Here is a 17,763-nt window from a genome sequence, read left to right as displayed (position 1 = left end):
TGCCTTCACCATGCTCCACTTCCATATTCATAACTTGTTTTTCAGCTTCAGTTTTTCCAGAACCTTCAGCTTGAGCACCCAAAGGAGATTTGCTGATTTTTCCTTGGCAAGGAGGTATTACCCCCTCATCATCTTTAGCAAACTCCTCCAAATCTTGAGAACTTAAGAGGTCATCTTCACTCTCATGAAACTCTTCATCTTCATTTATAGGATCTTCAGAAATCGGGTTCAAGTCCTCATTGTTGTCACCCAATTCAGGTCCCCGACCAGAAGATTTGCCTTGAGACATCATATCTCCAATGTTTTCGAGTCTCATCTCTTCTTTAACAGACTTTTCCCCTACATTTCTAGCCTTTTTGCCAGTTTTTTCATAAGAGGGGTCATCAAGACCTTGCCTGTCCACCGATGCTCTTTTGCCAAGATTTATAGACTCATCATTCCATCCCTCATCAGTGATATCATCAATTTTAAAGAAAATGTCATAGAGGAAGGGTTTGACACCAACCTCTATAATATGAGGAATCATAGCAACACTTTTGACGTGAACCTTGAATCTCACAATATCCTTAGAGTCTAAAGATAAGATATCCACCTCTTCAACAGCCCCAATTGTTGACCCCAATTCACAAATAGCCTGGTAGTTTTGAAGTTCCTCAGGAACATTTTCAGCCACAATCCACACAACATGAAGCTTGGATCTAGGTTTAGCCTGAGAGCTCCAATAGGAGACAGAAATTTTTGCTCTAGGCATTTTCATTTTAAATTCAGGAAAATTAATCATCTCATCAAGCTTTTCTTGAGAAGGAAATTGCATCAAGAACCCGGCATGACACTTGGTTGTTTTCCAAGTTTTGCCCCATGGAAAATGAAAACCAAAATCCTTCACAAAGTCTTCAGCAGAAATCAGACCCTCAACAATCTTCACCAAACCGATGAAACTTCTTTTTTGTTTTCTGGACAAGGGTTTTGCGAAATGAGAAGAATAAAACCCTAACCCATCAGCTGCCATACCAACAATAGGCATGCATGGCTTGTTTTGTTTGGGCAGGACACAGCGAGCAGTCATATGGGTTTCTTTTCGACAAATATCGCACCACAGAGATCTGAAACAATCTCTAGCATGATGACCCTCCACCCCACATTTTTGACAGAAAGGACAACGCACATTCTCAATCTCTTTTTTAGAGCAGCAGGAGGGGTTTTGAGAATACCTGATTGACCCCCATCGCCAGAAGACGAAGTCACGATGTCCTCCTTGACATCAGATTTGCCAAGATTTGGCTTCAATCTCCAACTCAGGTTCTGATTCTTGTTCTACGATTGGGATCCTTGAGGCGCATCCTTCTGACCCCATCGACCCCAGTTAGGGTTTCGACCTTTTGGATCCATATTCAACACGGACACCGAGCGAGGCAAAGGCGGCCACTCTTCTTCCACAAGCGGCGGACGAATCGGGGACTCGAACCAACCACCATGAAAACTGGAGCGGACCGACGACGGGAGCGACCAAAGCCGAGAGAGCAAAGAAGCGAGATGCAGAAAGGAATACGAGCCAACGAAATCCGGAGGAAACCCTAACGTAGTACTAGAAGAACTCACCGCACCGTGGGGTGAGAGAAGCGAAGCCTTCTGGGCCGCGCCAGGGAGATTTTCGCGCGGAGAGCCGCTCGCCCATGAAACGTGCGAACACGGGAAAGAGCGGAGAGCGCACGGAGCGGGAGATGTCGGCCCAAGAGGCCGCCGGTCCACAACGCCAAGGGAGGAAGACGACAAGAGCACTTTCGGTCGCCATTTCTTTTTTTCCTACGTCACATCCTCTCTCCCGAATGCAAAACATAGATGAAGTGTTGTTTTCTGAATTAATTTGGTGAACGGGTGCTGCTTACGAATTGCTTAAAAAGGATGTTATTTCCTGAACGTCCTCTCAAACCAGTGTTGTTTTGTGGATTCTCCCCCGATTATAAAAGAGCTTCTCGGGACATGTGAAAGCAGCAGACTGAAAGTATTTTGCTGGGTGGCGCTATGTGGAGATGCCTGATACCGGTGTAGGTAGCTGCACGAATATAAGGTGCCGTTTGAAATGATGTATTGTTTTGATCATGCGCTCCTATTGCACATAACATTATTTTTATTGCATTCTGTCCATTATTTTGATCTTGTTGGCTCTACCATATCCATATGTACAACAATTTATCAGTGTCTCCGAATGCACATCGGTGGTTTCTCTAGTGACGATGATACCCTCGATGTTATCATTGTATTTGTCATCAACCAGTGTTAGAAAGCAATTACCATTGGTTCAAAAATCCCTCTCCCTTTATCATACGACACACATGTCACTGGCTCGATCTCTGGTTCCATTCGACTTTCTTTACAAAATAAAATAAATAAAACTGCAAGAATCCCAACTCACAAATGTGTTTCTTCTAGCACACCCCAAAAAATAGCTAGTACTGTAGAAGCCAGAATACATGTCGGGTTCTTCTAATAATAATCTTCTATATAATGTTAGGAGCATGCGCGAAGCATCAATTTTTTTTAAAAAAAAAAGCTCTAATCAACGATTCGAACAGCGCGCCCTGCGCAGCGCGCCCGCCGGCGGCGGGTCGAGCCAGAGCGCGCAGGTCGGCCTGACAGTGTACCTGAACGGGAGCCATCGGCCGAAGTTGAGCTGGACGTAGAACTTGCCCTGGAGGTGCATCTCCACGAGGCCGCCGCCGGTGGTGACGTTCTTCCACACCTCGGCGTCCTCCTGCGTCATCACCACCTCACTGACCACCAGGTGCACGCTCCGGAGCGCCGAGTCGCCGGGCTTCTGGTACAGCGGCGGCCACACCGCCTGCGTCCCGATCAGCCTCCCCTGGAAGTAGAGGTCCAGCTGCATGTAGCGCAGGGCGACGTCCACCTTGGCGTTCGGGTTGTAGATGGCCGCCAGCACGTAGAGGTCGGAGTTGAGCGCCTTCCCCAGGTGCGGCGGCGGGAGCTCGTCGATGTACCCGGCGTTGAGCGTGGCGGTGCTCACGTGGATCCGGGGCCCCTTGGGGTGGTACAGGAGGTACACCACCAGGATGGCGAGCCCGATGCAGACCACCAGAAGCCAGAACAGGATGCAGCACAGGGTTAAGCAGACCGCCAGCAGCTTCTTCGCCTTCTCCTTCCTCCTGATGAGCGTCGGCGACGCTCCAGCTGGCCTCTTCGTCCCTGACGACGACGACGAGGACTGCTTCGGCGGCTGATAGACATATGGCCCCTCGGGCTGCTGAGGCAGACGTGGCTCCGGCTCCGGTTGCGGATGCTGAGGCACATCATGCGCTTGCGTCGCCGGCGGCTCTGGACCCCCACTCCCATCCAGACCCAGTCCCACCGGCTCGTTCTGCAGCGTGCTGACGCGCTCGATGGTCTTCTTGGTCTTCAGGCCACCGCGCCGGGGCAGTGCCGGTGCCGGTGCTCCTCCGGACGAGGGTGTCGGCTCGTTCTGCAGCGTGCTGACGCGCTCGATGGTCTTATTGGTCTTCAGGCCACCGCGCCGGGGCAGTGCCAGTGCTCCCCCCGAGGAGGGTAGTACCGGCTCGTCCTGCAGCGTGCTTACGCGCTCGATGGTCTTATTGGTCTTCAGCCCACCCCACCCCCACCGGGCCTGCACCGGTGGCGCTCCTCCCGACGACTCGGGGATCCCACCAGATGTCGATGCAGCTGTTCCGGGACTGGGGAGGCTGCCCACCGGTGGCAGCGCCCCTCCCGCTGCTGCGGAGTGACCTGTTGCCTGCGGCGGCGTAGCTTCTCCCGGTCCCGGCACGGCACGGCCCCTGCGCCGCGACGATGCTGCTGACGCCGCAGGCGGTTCCTCCCGGCCGCCTGCGCGCGGGTACTCTCCGTACACCTGCGGCTGCTGATCGGCCGCCGGCTCTCGTCTCCTCTGTGACACAGGCGTGTAGGTCGGCCCGACGCGCTGTGTGCGCGCCTGGGGCCGGGCAGTGTCCCCGGCACCGTCGTCATGGCTTGGCGGCTGCTCCGCCGCTTCAAAACTGCCTTCCATATAGGTAACACGACGCCTGGGCCGGTCCCCGGCGGCGTCGCTCTGCGCTTTAGCATAGCGAATGCGTCCAGTCTCCGGCTGGGACGGCGCCACATCGGCTCCACGAGCACCGCTGGAGCTGGGAGGATCACCGCTTCCTGTCTGCGCATGCGGTATCACGGCCGGCTGCTTGCTCATGGCTATAGCTGGGCGAGAGCAGTAGCTAGCAAGCAAACGGAGAAGTACCGGCACTATGCGAGAAGGGAGTGATGGAACGGGAAGGAATCAAGGAGTGGTGTTCCGAGTGAGCGAGGATACAGTTGGCACTTGGCGCTTACAAGGAGCAGAGGAGGAAGACGAGGTCGGGAGCAAGAATTTTGGAGGGAAACGGTAGCAAGCAAGGAATCATTTGATTTATAACCAGGGCAAGCAACTGCTGCTGTTACTATTATACTACAAGCACCACCACCGGTAGCCAGGAATTTTGCGTTGGCTTGGCAAGAGAGCTTCCTTGCCATTGCCACCGCCGAAAAAAAAAAACCTTGCTCCACATGAGCTGAGCACTCTGCTTGCAACCAAGACGGTTGCAAAAGCGATTTCTGTCGAGTGACGAGCTGACGGCTACGGGATCACTATAATCCGTGAAAATCCTACGGCTTTTTCTGATGTTTTGATGCCGTTTTTCTTCGCGGTCTTTGCTTGACGGTTAAGGTTGTCCTCTTGTGTTTGGGACGCAAAGCAAAGGTTCTTGTTTCTGTATATATGAATGTACGTGACGCATTCGCTGCCGTTGGTGTGTGCACAGCGGTCGGAATGGACGAAAAGAGGGGCTATTAAGCCAGCTAATTGTGACGCTGGTGAATTGATGATATACGGCTGGTACTTTACAGTGGACAATCTAGCCGAAGTGGCTTGTCGATGTGCCTGAGCATTGGCGCGCGTAATTACGACCATGCCATAGAGGAAATACACAACAATCACCAAACATATAACGACGAGCCGATGACACGATAGTGCGGTTGCAAACATTGGACGACTAAGGCAGTCTTCAGCAGCATCCTCTAAACTTCATCCTCTAAAGAAATATTATCTGTCCTTTACAACACCCTCTAAACGATTATATTCTCTATATTTTCTCCATCTCTAGCAACATTCTCTAAATTTGGTTCTCTATATCTACAGTGTTACCAGATTTCAATAATCTACATTATTTTTTTCACCTATCACAAAAAAACCATATTTCATTTAATGTAGAAATTACTCCTCGATCCTATATAGGAAACAATACATCGAAAATTTATATTATATACTTTTCCATGTCGTACACACAACAAAAAAATTGTTCGTGTGTACCAAAATAGAATTATGGAGTAATGAAAATAATTACATTACGTCATCTGCATTGCCATAATCACTAGACCACCCTAAAGCAACTTTGGTCATCCAATGCAGGGAACTACATTCAGACAAGAAAGGGTCATAGCTGAAGCACGGTGATTACATACCCTAGTAGAATGGGTCATGATTTAGATTATTTTATCAAGAAGCCTAAAGATAAATTATTGTATAGGAAATTTCCTTAAGTCAGGTGGAAACCGAATAAATGAATTGAACTCATTTTATGTGTCAAAATAATGCCTTGAACACAGATGACTGAATCTGAACCATTATGGGAAAACAGAACGAAATAATGCCTTGCTTTATGTGTCAAAATCTGGATTAATCTGTGTGAATGAACGAAATAATTAGGGGAGAAAATGTACCGGTGACTGAATCGAACGCAGGCAAAAAAGGGACAAAATAATGCGATCCCTCTACACTTAGTGTTCTTCTCTGAACCATTATGGGAAATAGAGAAATCAAATGCAACATGGCAAGGAGGAGACTCCAATCACCTTCGATGGCTTGGATCGACGACCTTTGACAGAATCGAAGACGAAGAGTACGAACACGATGGACTTTACTTCCTTTTCTCAGCACCGACCTGCGAGGAGGGAAGGGGCGACGTTTGGCGACATCAAACTTGGAACGAATGGACGATGGAGGTGCTCCTCAATGCTGGCTTGAGCTCGTGACGACCTCTGTTCGGACCTGTCTGGCTGCTTGGGGCCAGCTTCGCCACCGCCTTCAACAAACAACACCGGGAACAACCAGCGCCGTGGGGAGACGGTTGCAACAGGAAAGGAGCCCGAGAGGAAGCTTCTGCCCCGACGCGGGAGGGAGAAGGAGTCGGCGTATAGGGGACGTCTGAGATCCGTCACATTTAGTATCTTCTTGGCAACCAATAAAATTTAGCGCTCCCTTTGGCGTTCGTTGTTGGACGCGTACATGATGCTACCATCCGCTAAACTTAATGTACCGGTTGTTGGAGACAGTCTAAGGACGCAGACTGTGACACTTGTGTTGGATGAGGACATTTAGAGTGTGTCTGGCTTGGCTTTTACCCTCTAAAAAAACAAAATCCAAACCAAAGGGCTAGATCCGGAAAGCAGCTTTTTCTAAAAATGGCTTTCTCGCAGTGCAAAACTGAAACCACCTCTAAACTTACTTTTAGTGGCGAAATATATATGTAACAATGTTAAGCGGTTTTTAGTGGGTTTCGCTGAACTTTTTTTAGCTTTTTAACAGATCACAACCTACAACAGCTTTTTCATAGCCCATAGCACAAAATAACTTTTTTTCACAACCACAAACCAACCAAACAGACCCTTAATCTTTTATCGACTTTACGGATGACACTAACAGTCGAGTCATTAATATGGTATTTTATGTGACATCCATCCAATAAAAATGGCAAAAGATTAGATTGTCCTATTAAATGTTGTCATAGCTGATAAGTGGTAACATACAGAGTGGAACATTTGAACTGGTCTGAAGACATATTCTTACTGCTTTTAACCCCATCGTCGTGTGGGGCTGCAACCCCAACAACCCCCTTTGTATCTGCTCCTGTGTGTGCAATGAAACGCTCCCTCAGACCATGTTTACCCACTATACCAATGGGCTCATGTTTCGTCTCTAAGCTGAACCTAAATATCTAGTCCTTCATGTCCCACATGGCCACACGGACGTGGATGTCCTGTCTCGCCGCCCTTTCTCTTTCCATTTCCATTCTACTCTTTGTCCTCATCAGGGTTGAAGTCAAAAAAAAGTTTAGGATAAACTGAGCTAAACTGCTGCAGTACATAACCTCCTTCTATATTATATTATATACATTTTAAATTAGAGGAGGCTCTAGCGGGCACCATAAAATCTGAAGCGGTAGCAGGCTCGAGCCCTACCCACCCCACCACTAGATCCGTCCCTCGCCAGTCGGCTCACTTCGCCGAGTTTGTCCATAGTATGGAAATGACGGATTCATCATCCAACAATTACAAGACCCAGCAGGTTTATTTCATCTATACACACGAACGCTAATCTAATTTATCATGTATCACAAAAACATTTGTTCTGCACGTAGTGTATGAGCGCTGCACAAGAGCCAAACTCCACTTCGCCCCCTCACAAAACCCTCTTCGACCACAAGCAGCGCGTCGAAGAGGAGCGGACAAAGCGTTGTCTGAGATCGAGAATTGTGTTGCCTTGCCACCCGTTCTTACTTCTTAGTCCACGGGGATGGAATTGCAGCATTGTGGTTCAGATTACTGTTTTCCTTTAGTTAGGTACTGTTTGCGACAACTTTAACTTAAGAAATTTGATAAAGTTAGTGGAGTCGGTCATTAGTTGCTCCAAAAAATCGTGGACATAAAGCTGTAATCATTTAGAAGACATTTAGATAAATCATTTTATTTATTATTTAGATTAAAAATATTTTTAAAACTATTTAAATTAATATTATAAGTTCCAGCTCCACACTAGAACTGGAACTTAAAGCCATCTCAAACGCCCCCTAGTATTAGGCTATCCGCACTCATTCTACTCTAAATTTCTACTCTAAAAGGAATATTCTGTCCTGATCAGCACTCTATACCACAATCCTCCGCACTCATATTTACTCTATATTCCAACCCTATACCAACTACCGTATATTATATTATATTTTTTCCTACTCCGCGTGCATGCATGTGCTGTGAACGGCCGCGTGCATGCATGTGGGCCCGCCTCCCCACCTCCGCGTGCATGCATGCATCTGCCTCCGCCGGCTGCTTGCTTGCATGCCTCGTTTAGCGCATGTGCGTCCGAACTCTATATTTGCAGCTCGATCACGCTTAGAGTCTAGCACCCAGTCACCCGCTGTAGGTGTTTCTTTACGCTATATGGGATAGAGTCCAGCACCCAGTCCTCCACTGCGGGCAGCCTTATATGCTCTGGTCTTCGTTAGGCCACTACCAGATAGCAAAGATTCTCCCTTACGGGTCACATACTCAATTCAAACATTAGCATCATTCAACCACGACCAATACTGGGCCAACCTTTGACGTTTCCCATTGTTAGCTATTTGTGTGTCTGTGTATATGGGCCTAGCCCACAGCCCACTAGGGGGCTTTATCACTGTAGCTGTTAGGGTTAGGGTCTCTCTCTCTCTCTCTCTCTCTCTCTCTCTCTCTCTCTCTCTCTCTCTCTCTCTCACCGCGCCGCCCTTGCCCCCGTCCATCCAGTCGCCGGAGCGCCGCCGGGATTTCCAGCGCCCATGGCGGCTCCTTCTCCAACGGCCGGCGCGCCGCCGTCCCTTGCCGCCCCTCCGGCGCCACCCCCCTCGGCGCAGGAGCGCCGTCAGGCCTCGCCGGCGTGCCGCCTGGGCCCGCTGCACCTCTGGTGTCTCTTTCCCCTGCGGCAGGGGCACTGCCGACCCTCCCCTCCTTGGCCAACGTGCCGCCGGCACCTCCGACCTCCTCATCCGATCCTGCGCGCCCCGTCGCTGCTTCCATCTCGCCGCCGGGGCACGCCTTCGTCCTCACCGTTGCGCTGCCCCCCACTGCCGAGCCACCCCCGCCGGCGCCCGACAAAATCCACCACCCTCGCGGCCGCCCTGGCCCCGATGGGTCCCAGTCGGCTCTTGCATTCTCCCTGCCGGACGCAGCTCTGCTTCGCTCCCAGCTGCTAGCGCCGGGCTTTCCACATATTCTTCTCGACACGACCGGTGGGCCCCCGTGCGTGGCTGCCCCCTGTCGGCTACTGTCTACAGTCATCCGTCCGTGATCACCTCCTCCCTGCGTGCTCCTTCGGACGATGCTGCTACCATTCTCGCTGCCACCCGGACGACCGTTACGACTGCTCACCAGCGGGCCCAGGACGCCGCTCGTGCTCTTGAGCAGGAGCAGGCGGTTGTCGACGCTATTGAGCGCCAGTACGCCGAGACCTACCGCCGTCTCGCTGGCAAGGGCGTGTCGGATGGCTCCCCCACATCCGCTCGCCACAGCGCCGACACCTTCGAGCCCGCGACCGCCCCAGCCTCAACCCTTCGCGCTTCTCTTCATGCTCAGGCGACGACTCTCACCAGCATCCGGGCAACCGTCACAGACGTCCTTGCGCCGGACTCCACTCAGTACCCCCAGTGGCGCGATCAGGTCTTGCAGACCCTCCGCCGGTACGCCCTCGCCGACCACGTCCTCTCAGCGGTCTCTGACCCGTCAGAGGATCGACTTCTGATGAACGAGGTGGTGCTCTCCTGGATTCATGGCACCCTCACGGTCGAACGTCAGGACATCGTTCGCGTACCGGACGACACTGCTCACCGGATCTGGGGTGCCCTTGAGGCTCAGTTCCTTGGCCACCGCCAGACTCGGATTCTGTACCTCGAGACCGCCTTTCGTCAGCTTGCTCAGGGCGATCTCTCTGTGGACGAGTACTGTCGTTAGATGAAGACGATGACAGACACTCTTCGCACCCTCGGGGCCCCCATCACCGACGAGTGCCTCGTGCTCAACGTCCTCCGCGGCTTGAGCCCTCGCTTCGATCGTGTGACGCCCATCCTCACCCGCATGAAGCCTTTTCCCACCTTTGCGGAGACCAAGAACGATCTAATTCTCGAGGAGCTTCGCCTCTCCGCCACTGCCACCACCGCTCCCGCCACAGCGCTCCTCGGGCTCCCCCTCTGCCTCCAAGGGGGATCCTCTTCACCGCACTCCGGTCCCCCGCCGCTTGGAGCTCTTCGGCAGCCTACTGGCTCCGGGGGGTCACGGTCGTGGTCGCGGCCGTGGTCGCAAGAGTGGACCCGGTGGCACGCCGGGCGGCCGAGGCCATTCACCGGGTGGCTCCCAGTGGCCATCCTTCTACAACTCGTGGACTGGCACCATCCAGATGTGGCCCGGGCCGTCCGCGGGCATCTCAGCCCCTCACCCCGCCACCCCTCAACAGGTTTTCTTTGCTGCTCCACCTCCGGCGGTGCCCTCGGCACCTTCCCAGCCTCAGCAGGGGCTCCTTCCCCTCCCAGGGCCTTCGGCCCCACCCGTGTGGGGTCCCTGGACCAATGGGTGGGACACGCAGTCTCTCGCCAACTCCTTCTCCACAATGACACTGGCCCCACCCACCTCAGTCTCTGACTGGGTGGCTGACTCCGGTGCCTCCTACCACACCACCCCGGACGCAGGTATTCTGTCTTCCACCTCTCCCCCACCCCTCCCTTCCGTCCTCTATCGTGGTTGGAAACAGCTCTGCCCTTCCCGTCACCTCAGTCGGTGACGCGGTCCTTCCCGGTCCTTTCTATTTATCCAACGTTCTTGTTGCTCCCCACATTATTCAAAATCTTCTTTCCGTCCTTCAGTTTACTATTGACAACTCTTGTTCCATGGAGTTTGACCTGTTTGGTCTTTCTGTGAAGGATCTTGCCACCAGGACCCTTCTCGCTCGGTGTGACAGCCCCGGGCCGCTCTACACACTTCGCCTGCTTGCTTCCACTACACCGACCTCTGTCCCGCGTGTTCTTGCAGTCGCCGCCTCTTCTGTGACTTGGCATCGTCGTCTCGGTCACCCCGGTCGTGATGTGATGTCTAAGCTCTCCAGCAACACCTCCGTTTCCGATTATAGGGGATCTTTTGAGCACCTCTGTCATGCTTGTCAGTTAGGTCGCCATATTAGGCTCCCATTCCCCATCTCCTCTTCTAGAGCAGCAGGCATTTTTGATCTGATACACAGTGATGTATGGACATCCCCTGTAATCAGCATTTCTGGCTATAAGTATTATTTACTTATTCTTGATGACTTCTCGCATTATCTGTGGACTTTTCCTCTGCGTCAGAAGTCCGACACTTTTCCCACCCTGTCTCACTTCTTCGCTTGGGTCTCCACTCAGTTTAGTCGCACCATCCGGAGCATCAAGTGTGACAACGGGCGTGAGTTCTATAACAATGTGTCACGTGACTTCTTCCTCTCGCGGCGTCCACCTTCACATGTCCTGCCACTACACGTCTCCTCAGAACGGTCGTGCTGAGCGTATGATTCACACGTCGAACGATGTCGTGCGCTCTCTACTTTTCCAGGCTTCCCTTCCTGCTCCTTACTGGGCTGAGGCCCTCGGCACTGCCACCTATCTCCTCAACTGTCTCCCCACCAAGGCGGTTGCCCACTCCACCCCTTACTTCGCTCTTTTCGGCGTCCATCCCTCTTACGACCATCTTCGTGTCTTCGGGTGCGCTTGCTATCCCAATATCGCTTCCACTGCTCCTCATAAGCTCGCCCCTCGCTCCACTCGTTGTGTCTTCCTCGGTTACTCTCCCGATCATAAGGGATATCGGTGTCTTGACCTCGCCTCCCACAGAGTCCTCATCTCTCGTCACGTCATTTTCGACGAGTCGGACTTCCCTTTTTCCTCCACCCCCACTGCCTCTCTCACCGACCTCGACGTGTTCCTCGACCTCGACCCTATGTCCCCCACAATCGTGCCTCCCTTCCCCATCGGATCGTCCGCTTCACCGCCTTGCGTGGCCCTGCCTGCGCCGCCCGCCCCCGCACTGCCACGTGCGACCTCGACGCCCTCTGCGCCGCCCTCCCTCGCACAGCCATGTGCGGCCTCGGCGTTCCTGGAGTCGCCTCGTGTGACCCTGCATGGGACACCCTCTCCCGCATAGCCACGTGCGGCCTCGATGTTCCCTGAGTCGCCTCGCGCGGCCCTGTCTGCACCGCCCTCCCCCGCACAGCCATGTGCGGCCTCGACGTCTCCTCCATCTCCCGCACAGCCCAGTGCGGCATCGGCGCCTTCTGCTCCCTCACTCCCCGCTCCACCGTCTCGCTACACCGACCCTATCCAGACATATCAGTGTCGTGGTCGACGCGGTACCCCGGCTCGTTCTCGCGCCGAGGTCCCAACCTATCACCCCGACGTCGTCCACCGTGATCCTCGACACATCCACCCGATGGTCACCCATCGCGCGATCGGTGTCCTTCGGCCACCTGATCGCCTGATTCTCTCCGCGACCCCTCCTTCAGCTCTTCCGCCGGTACTCACGACTGTCCGTGGTGCGCTTGCCGACCCACAGTGGCGGCGCGCCATGGAAGCGAGGTACGAGGCTCTCCAGGCCAACCACACCTGGGACCTGGTGCCTGCCCCCTGGTGCCAACGTGGTCACTGGGAAATGGATCTTCAAGCTGAAGTTGCACGTCGATGGGTCCCTAGAGCGCTACAAGGCCCGTTATGTGCTCCGGGGCTTCACCTAGTGCCCTGGGGTCGACTACGACGAGACCTTCAGTCCGGTGGTCAAGCCTGCCACCATCCGGACTGTTCTGACTCTGGCACTGGCCCGGGACTGGTCGGTCCACCAACTCGACGTGACAAACGCCTTCCTCCACGGCACCCTGACGGAGACGGTCTACTGCACCCAGCCCATTGGGTTTGTCGACCCTGCTCAACCCGACTTGGTCTGCAAGCTCAATAAGTCCCTCTATGGCCTCAAGCAGGCACCCCAGGCTTGGTAAAGTCGCTTCGCCACCTTCCTGTGTTCGCAGGGTTTCGTCGAGGCCAAGTCAGACACGTCCATGTTCATCCTTCGTCACGGCTCAGATACAGCGTACCTCCTGCTCTACGTCGACGACATCGTCCTCACCACCTCCTCCCCTGAGCTTCTGCGTCGCATCATCTCCTGCCTCCAGCGGGAGTTTGCGATGAAGGACCTCGGGACGCTCCACCACTTCCTAGGGGTCACTGTCGAGCGCCGTCCCCAGGGCCTGTTCCTCCACCAACGGCAGTACATCGTCGACATTCTTGAACGTGCTGGCATGGTTGAATGCAAGCCCTTCGCGACTCTTGTGGATACGCAGGGCAAACTCCCTGCAGCCGGCCCCCCGGTCGCCGATCCAACCGGCTACCGGAGTCTTGCCGGGGCCCTTCAGTACCTCCTCTTCACCAGGCCCGACATTGCCTACGCCGTCCAGCAGGTGTGCCTTCACATGCACGACCCTCGGGAGCCGCATCTCACTGCGCTGAAGCAGATCATGCGGTACTTGCGGGGCACTCTCGACTTCGGGCTTTTTCTACGCCGGTCCTCCACCACGGAACTTCGCGTCTACACCGATGCCGACTGGGGAGCTGTCCCGACACGCGCCGGTCCACCTCGGGCTACGCCGTGTTCCTTGACGACAGCCTTGTCTCCTAGTCGTCGAAGCGCCAGCCGGTTGTCTCCCACTCCAGCGCCGAGGCCGAGTACCGCGTCGTGGCCAACGGCGTGGCTAAGGCGGTCTGGCTCCGTCAGCTACTCCAAGAGCTCCACAATCCGCTGACCACGAGCACCCTAGTTTTCTGCGACAACGTCAGCGCCGTCTACCTCTCCACCAACCTCGTCCAACACCAACAGACGAAGCATGTCGAAATCGACCTCCACTTCGTCCGCGAACGGGTAGCCTGTGGAGCTATTCGCATTCTTCACGTCCCGACCACCTCCCAGTTCGTCGACGTCTTCACCAAGAGGCTTCCGTCGGTGGTCTTCACGGAGTTTCGATCCAGTCTCAACATTTGCAGTGGGTAGAGTTTCGACTGTGGGGGGTGTTAGCTAGCTATGTGTCTGTGTATATGGGCCTAGCCCGCAGCTCACTAGGGGGCTTTATCACTGTACCTGTTAGGGTTAGGGTTTGGCACTCTGTAATTCTCTCCTCTCACACCCATGTTATTAACAAGACATACCAGGTATGTTCCAAACTTGAGATTTCCTAAGTTTAAAAATAGTAAGACCACTAATCGCATAACTACTAGGCAAGTTCCAAACTTGATATTTTCAAGTTCAAAAATAAGACCACTGATTTTGATAATTCAAGTAGATCAACCTATAAGGTACAGCACATGCTCCTCTAGGCTTCATGCTTTTTTGGCTTCTGATGGGACTAAAGTGCTGACGCACTGCTGAAAGATCTGGTCCAGCAGGATACTATTAGCAAACTATAATACCAAATTATAATCGTTCACCAAAAGAAAAAGAAAAATTATAAACTATACATACTTGTTGCGTTACTTGCAGCCATGGCTCCCAGATTTGGGGGATTTCTTGTCAGCTGTGGGGGTCTTCCTAGATTTGTCTGCAGGAGTCTTGATGGACTGCTTTGCAGGATGAGAAGTTGAAGCCTTGTCACCTTAGGTAAACGAAAATATAGTTAAACATTCACATGTTAACCTTACACATCCCTTAGAGTTTGGGCTTTATAAGAACATAAAAAGAGTGGTCTTTGTAAGGACAAAAAAGAGTTCAATTCACATGTTAACGTTACACATCCATTAGTTGGGCTTTAAGGCCATCTCCAGCAGGCCGTGTAAAATATTGTTTTATACTGTAGATTGCACTGTTTGCAGAGTGAAGTTTGAAATAGAGAGTGAGATATGGTCGTCTACTGAAGATAGTCTACATAAAAGTAGTAGCTCACCTGTTTTTAGTTGGGCTTTATAAGAACATAAAAGTAGTAGCTCACCTGTTTTCTGAGAAGATTGTTCAGACTTAGCCTTCTTACCATAAGGTGCCTCAGCTTTGATTGCTCTCTTCTTGCCAACTACTACATCAGTCTACCAATGTAAAGAATAACAATATAAAGAATAAATAGGGTGAGACATGACTAAAATAAGTACTAGAGGAAAAGAACAATTATCTAGTGCACACCTTCTTTGGGGCAGAAGTATGTTCTGAACCAGATTCATCACTGGAATCATCACTAGGATCAGCACCACCTGACATTTCATCTTCATCACTGGAGTCATCTTCCTCAGACATTTCATCTTCATCACTGGAGTCATCTTCCTCAGACATTTCATTATCACTATCACTAGTAGTGAAATCATCATCATCATCATCACTGCTATAAATCATCATCATCATCGCTAGAATAATGAAAACATCATCATCATCATCCTTCGCAGGAACCTTTGCCGCAGAAATTTCTTGGAAAACCAAAAACAAAATAAGTGACAATCATGCAATAAAACTTCTTTTGTACACTCTTTATGCATGAGTTCATAAAGCAAAAGAAAACCACTTACTAATTTCATTATTCTGCAATGGAATTTGATCGGTTTTTAGCTCTTCATCGGAACTATCTTCACCAGAATTAGACGTGAATAAAGCCAATGGCGGTTAAGGAAAATAGAGTTACCATGAAACATTGTCCAGTTTTGAACAGAAATCTTAATCATAAGAAAGGATATTCAAACAGAGGAACAGGGGACTTGTAGCCACGGAAGAAAACGCTACGTGTTTTTGAATTGTGTGGTAGCTCAAAATCCTTATCAAATACAAGATCACAAGAGATCTGAGGATGCTTCTCAACTGATAAGGTTCCAAGCACTAGTTTCTTATCATCAATATTAACAGACAAAATGGCATTCTCACTCGCTTTCTTTGATTCCCCCAGTGCAGCCTAAAAATAGATGAAAAACAACAATTCAGACAAGGACTAAAAAAGCTCATAAAAATTACAATTAGAATGTATAATCAAATCAGCCGAAGGACCTAAAAAATCTATATAACATTTACAATTACAATGTAAAATCAAATCAGTCAAGGGACCTAAAAAAGATATATATATATATATATAGGAACAATTGGATCTATACCATTAAAAGATCCAAACTTTAGATATATACCATAGACCCCACATGTCATTGACTCATGTGGACCCACATGTAAGTGAGATAGTAATGGTATGGATCTAAAGTGGTGATCTTTTAATGGTATGGATCCAAATTTCCCATATATATATATATATATATATATATATATATATATATATATATATATATATATATATATATATATATATATATATATATATATCAGGGTAAAGTGCATAAACCTGTGAAAGGTGGATAACCAAGCCATCACCAACTTTGCAAGAAACCGTGGCTCCTGGCTTCACTTCTTGACCTGTATGATTATAAAAATCAATTCGGTAACTTAGTATTGCAAGCGAAGAAACAAAAAAAAACGAAAAAAAAACCACTTGATGCACTTTCTACCAAATCAAAAAATACAATTGTAAATAGGTCAGTTATGCCACAAATACAGCTTATGGTAGTTTTACATCAACAAAGAGGCATAACAAAATGCACCATACTGGTGGACAACCACAGAAATCTGACCATAGATGTCACACATACCAAACAGATTAGCCAAGTATGAATATAGTGACTAAGTAACATGTGACATATCCAACCAAGTCATTATATAGCCTTAGCAGTACCCACGTTGGCGTACCATAAATGTACATACATGTATCCACAGAATATAATCATTCTCGAGAGGGCAAAAATAGAACTTCCATGACAACTGCCAAAGGAGACAACAGACTCGTAAATATCCTAGACCGAAATTCTTGGAACAAATGTAGAAAGTGACATCCAAACACAACACACTACTTTTCAACATGAGTGTGGCAACGACTACTGTACAATCATATCTTATGTGCAAGCATGCGAACGAGCCTTCTGATCCAACCGTATGTCAAGTTTAACACTTAACCACTTCCACCACCAGCTCACGTAAATTTATTAAAAAAACTAACAAATCACAATTATATCTACGGTTCTCGCTTGCAATTAAAAAAGGACAGTACTTGTATGATAGATGCCTACTGCCAACCCAACGAGCTGAATCTAACTCCATCGCGACGACCTCAGTTGAATTCCAAAAGTAGCATAAAGCATATATAAATTGGCATCGGGACCTGGTATCACAGAACAAAAACAATCGGAGACTACTAACGGTACACGGGACACGGAGGCGTCTAGAAACGAAAAACCACCTGGAACGCGTAACACGCGATAACAATCGATCGGTCCCTCCCGCACTCACCAGAGGGGAGCAGTGGTTGAGAAACCGAGCCGCAAACCGCACTGAGCAGACAAAGATAGTAGCGATGGAAAAAGAGGGACGAAGTGCAAGTGGTTACCCCCGACCTCCATTGCGCCGACGGGGAAGTGGACGCACAGAACCCTAGTCGCGTGAGAGTCGGAGCTGGAGCGGGAGACGCCTCGGCAACCGGTGCGGGGTTTAGCGGCGGGGTCGAATTCGGAGAGGGAACAACAGGGAATACGGATACCATCTGATTCGTGAGAAATTTGGATTAACAGGGAATACATATACCATCAGATTCGTGACAAATTTGGATTTCTTCCGACTTAGAATTCGCTCAAATATCATTATGTAAACATGCTGCTTACAGACAAAATGCTATTTAAAGGATTATTTAAAACATAAAACTATTTAATTTTGATGTCAGTTTTTCATTGGACACTTTTGCCCCTGACAAAAAAAACACCTCGCTCTTTACCTGTGGGCAGGGCGGCCCTTGGGGTGGGCAGAGTTGGCGGCCGCTCAGGCCCCCGAAGTTACGGGCCCCTT

The 17,763-nt window shown here is 50.5% G+C and overlaps 1 protein-coding gene and 1 pseudogene across 2 annotated transcripts; both read right to left on the bottom strand.

Moving 5' to 3' along the window:
• Positions 1–2,286: 2,286 nt before the first annotated feature.
• LOC103650865 (uncharacterized) lies at positions 2,287–8,598 on the bottom strand (annotated as a pseudogene).
• Positions 8,599–14,155: 5,557 nt separating this feature from the next.
• Positions 14,156–17,559, bottom strand: LOC541932 (uncharacterized). Of its 2 annotated transcripts, NM_001111595.1 has the most exons (8): positions 17,312–17,443; positions 16,217–16,287; positions 15,570–15,781; positions 15,405–15,478; positions 15,028–15,305; positions 14,843–14,933; positions 14,380–14,509; positions 14,156–14,291 (listed from the first exon to the last, which is right to left on the bottom strand). In NM_001111595.1, the coding sequence occupies exons 1-7, from the start codon at positions 17,322–17,324 to the stop codon at positions 14,388–14,390; spliced, it is 861 nt and encodes a 286-aa protein (NP_001105065.1). In that variant the 5' UTR covers positions 17,325–17,443; the 3' UTR covers positions 14,156–14,291; positions 14,380–14,387. The 2 variants fall into 2 exon arrangements, with proteins under 2 accessions (NP_001105065.1, XP_020405639.1); XM_020550050.3 differs by lacking the exon at positions 14,156–14,291 and having other exon boundaries at positions 14,388–14,933; positions 17,312–17,559.
• Between the last annotated feature and the right edge of the window lie 204 nt (positions 17,560–17,763).

This window comes from Zea mays, chromosome 3 (assembly GCF_902167145.1).
Source record: "Zea mays cultivar B73 chromosome 3, Zm-B73-REFERENCE-NAM-5.0, whole genome shotgun sequence".
Classification (NCBI taxonomy): Eukaryota; Viridiplantae; Streptophyta; class Magnoliopsida; order Poales; family Poaceae; genus Zea; species Zea mays.
This window is presented reverse-complemented; position numbering and strand designations above follow the sequence as displayed.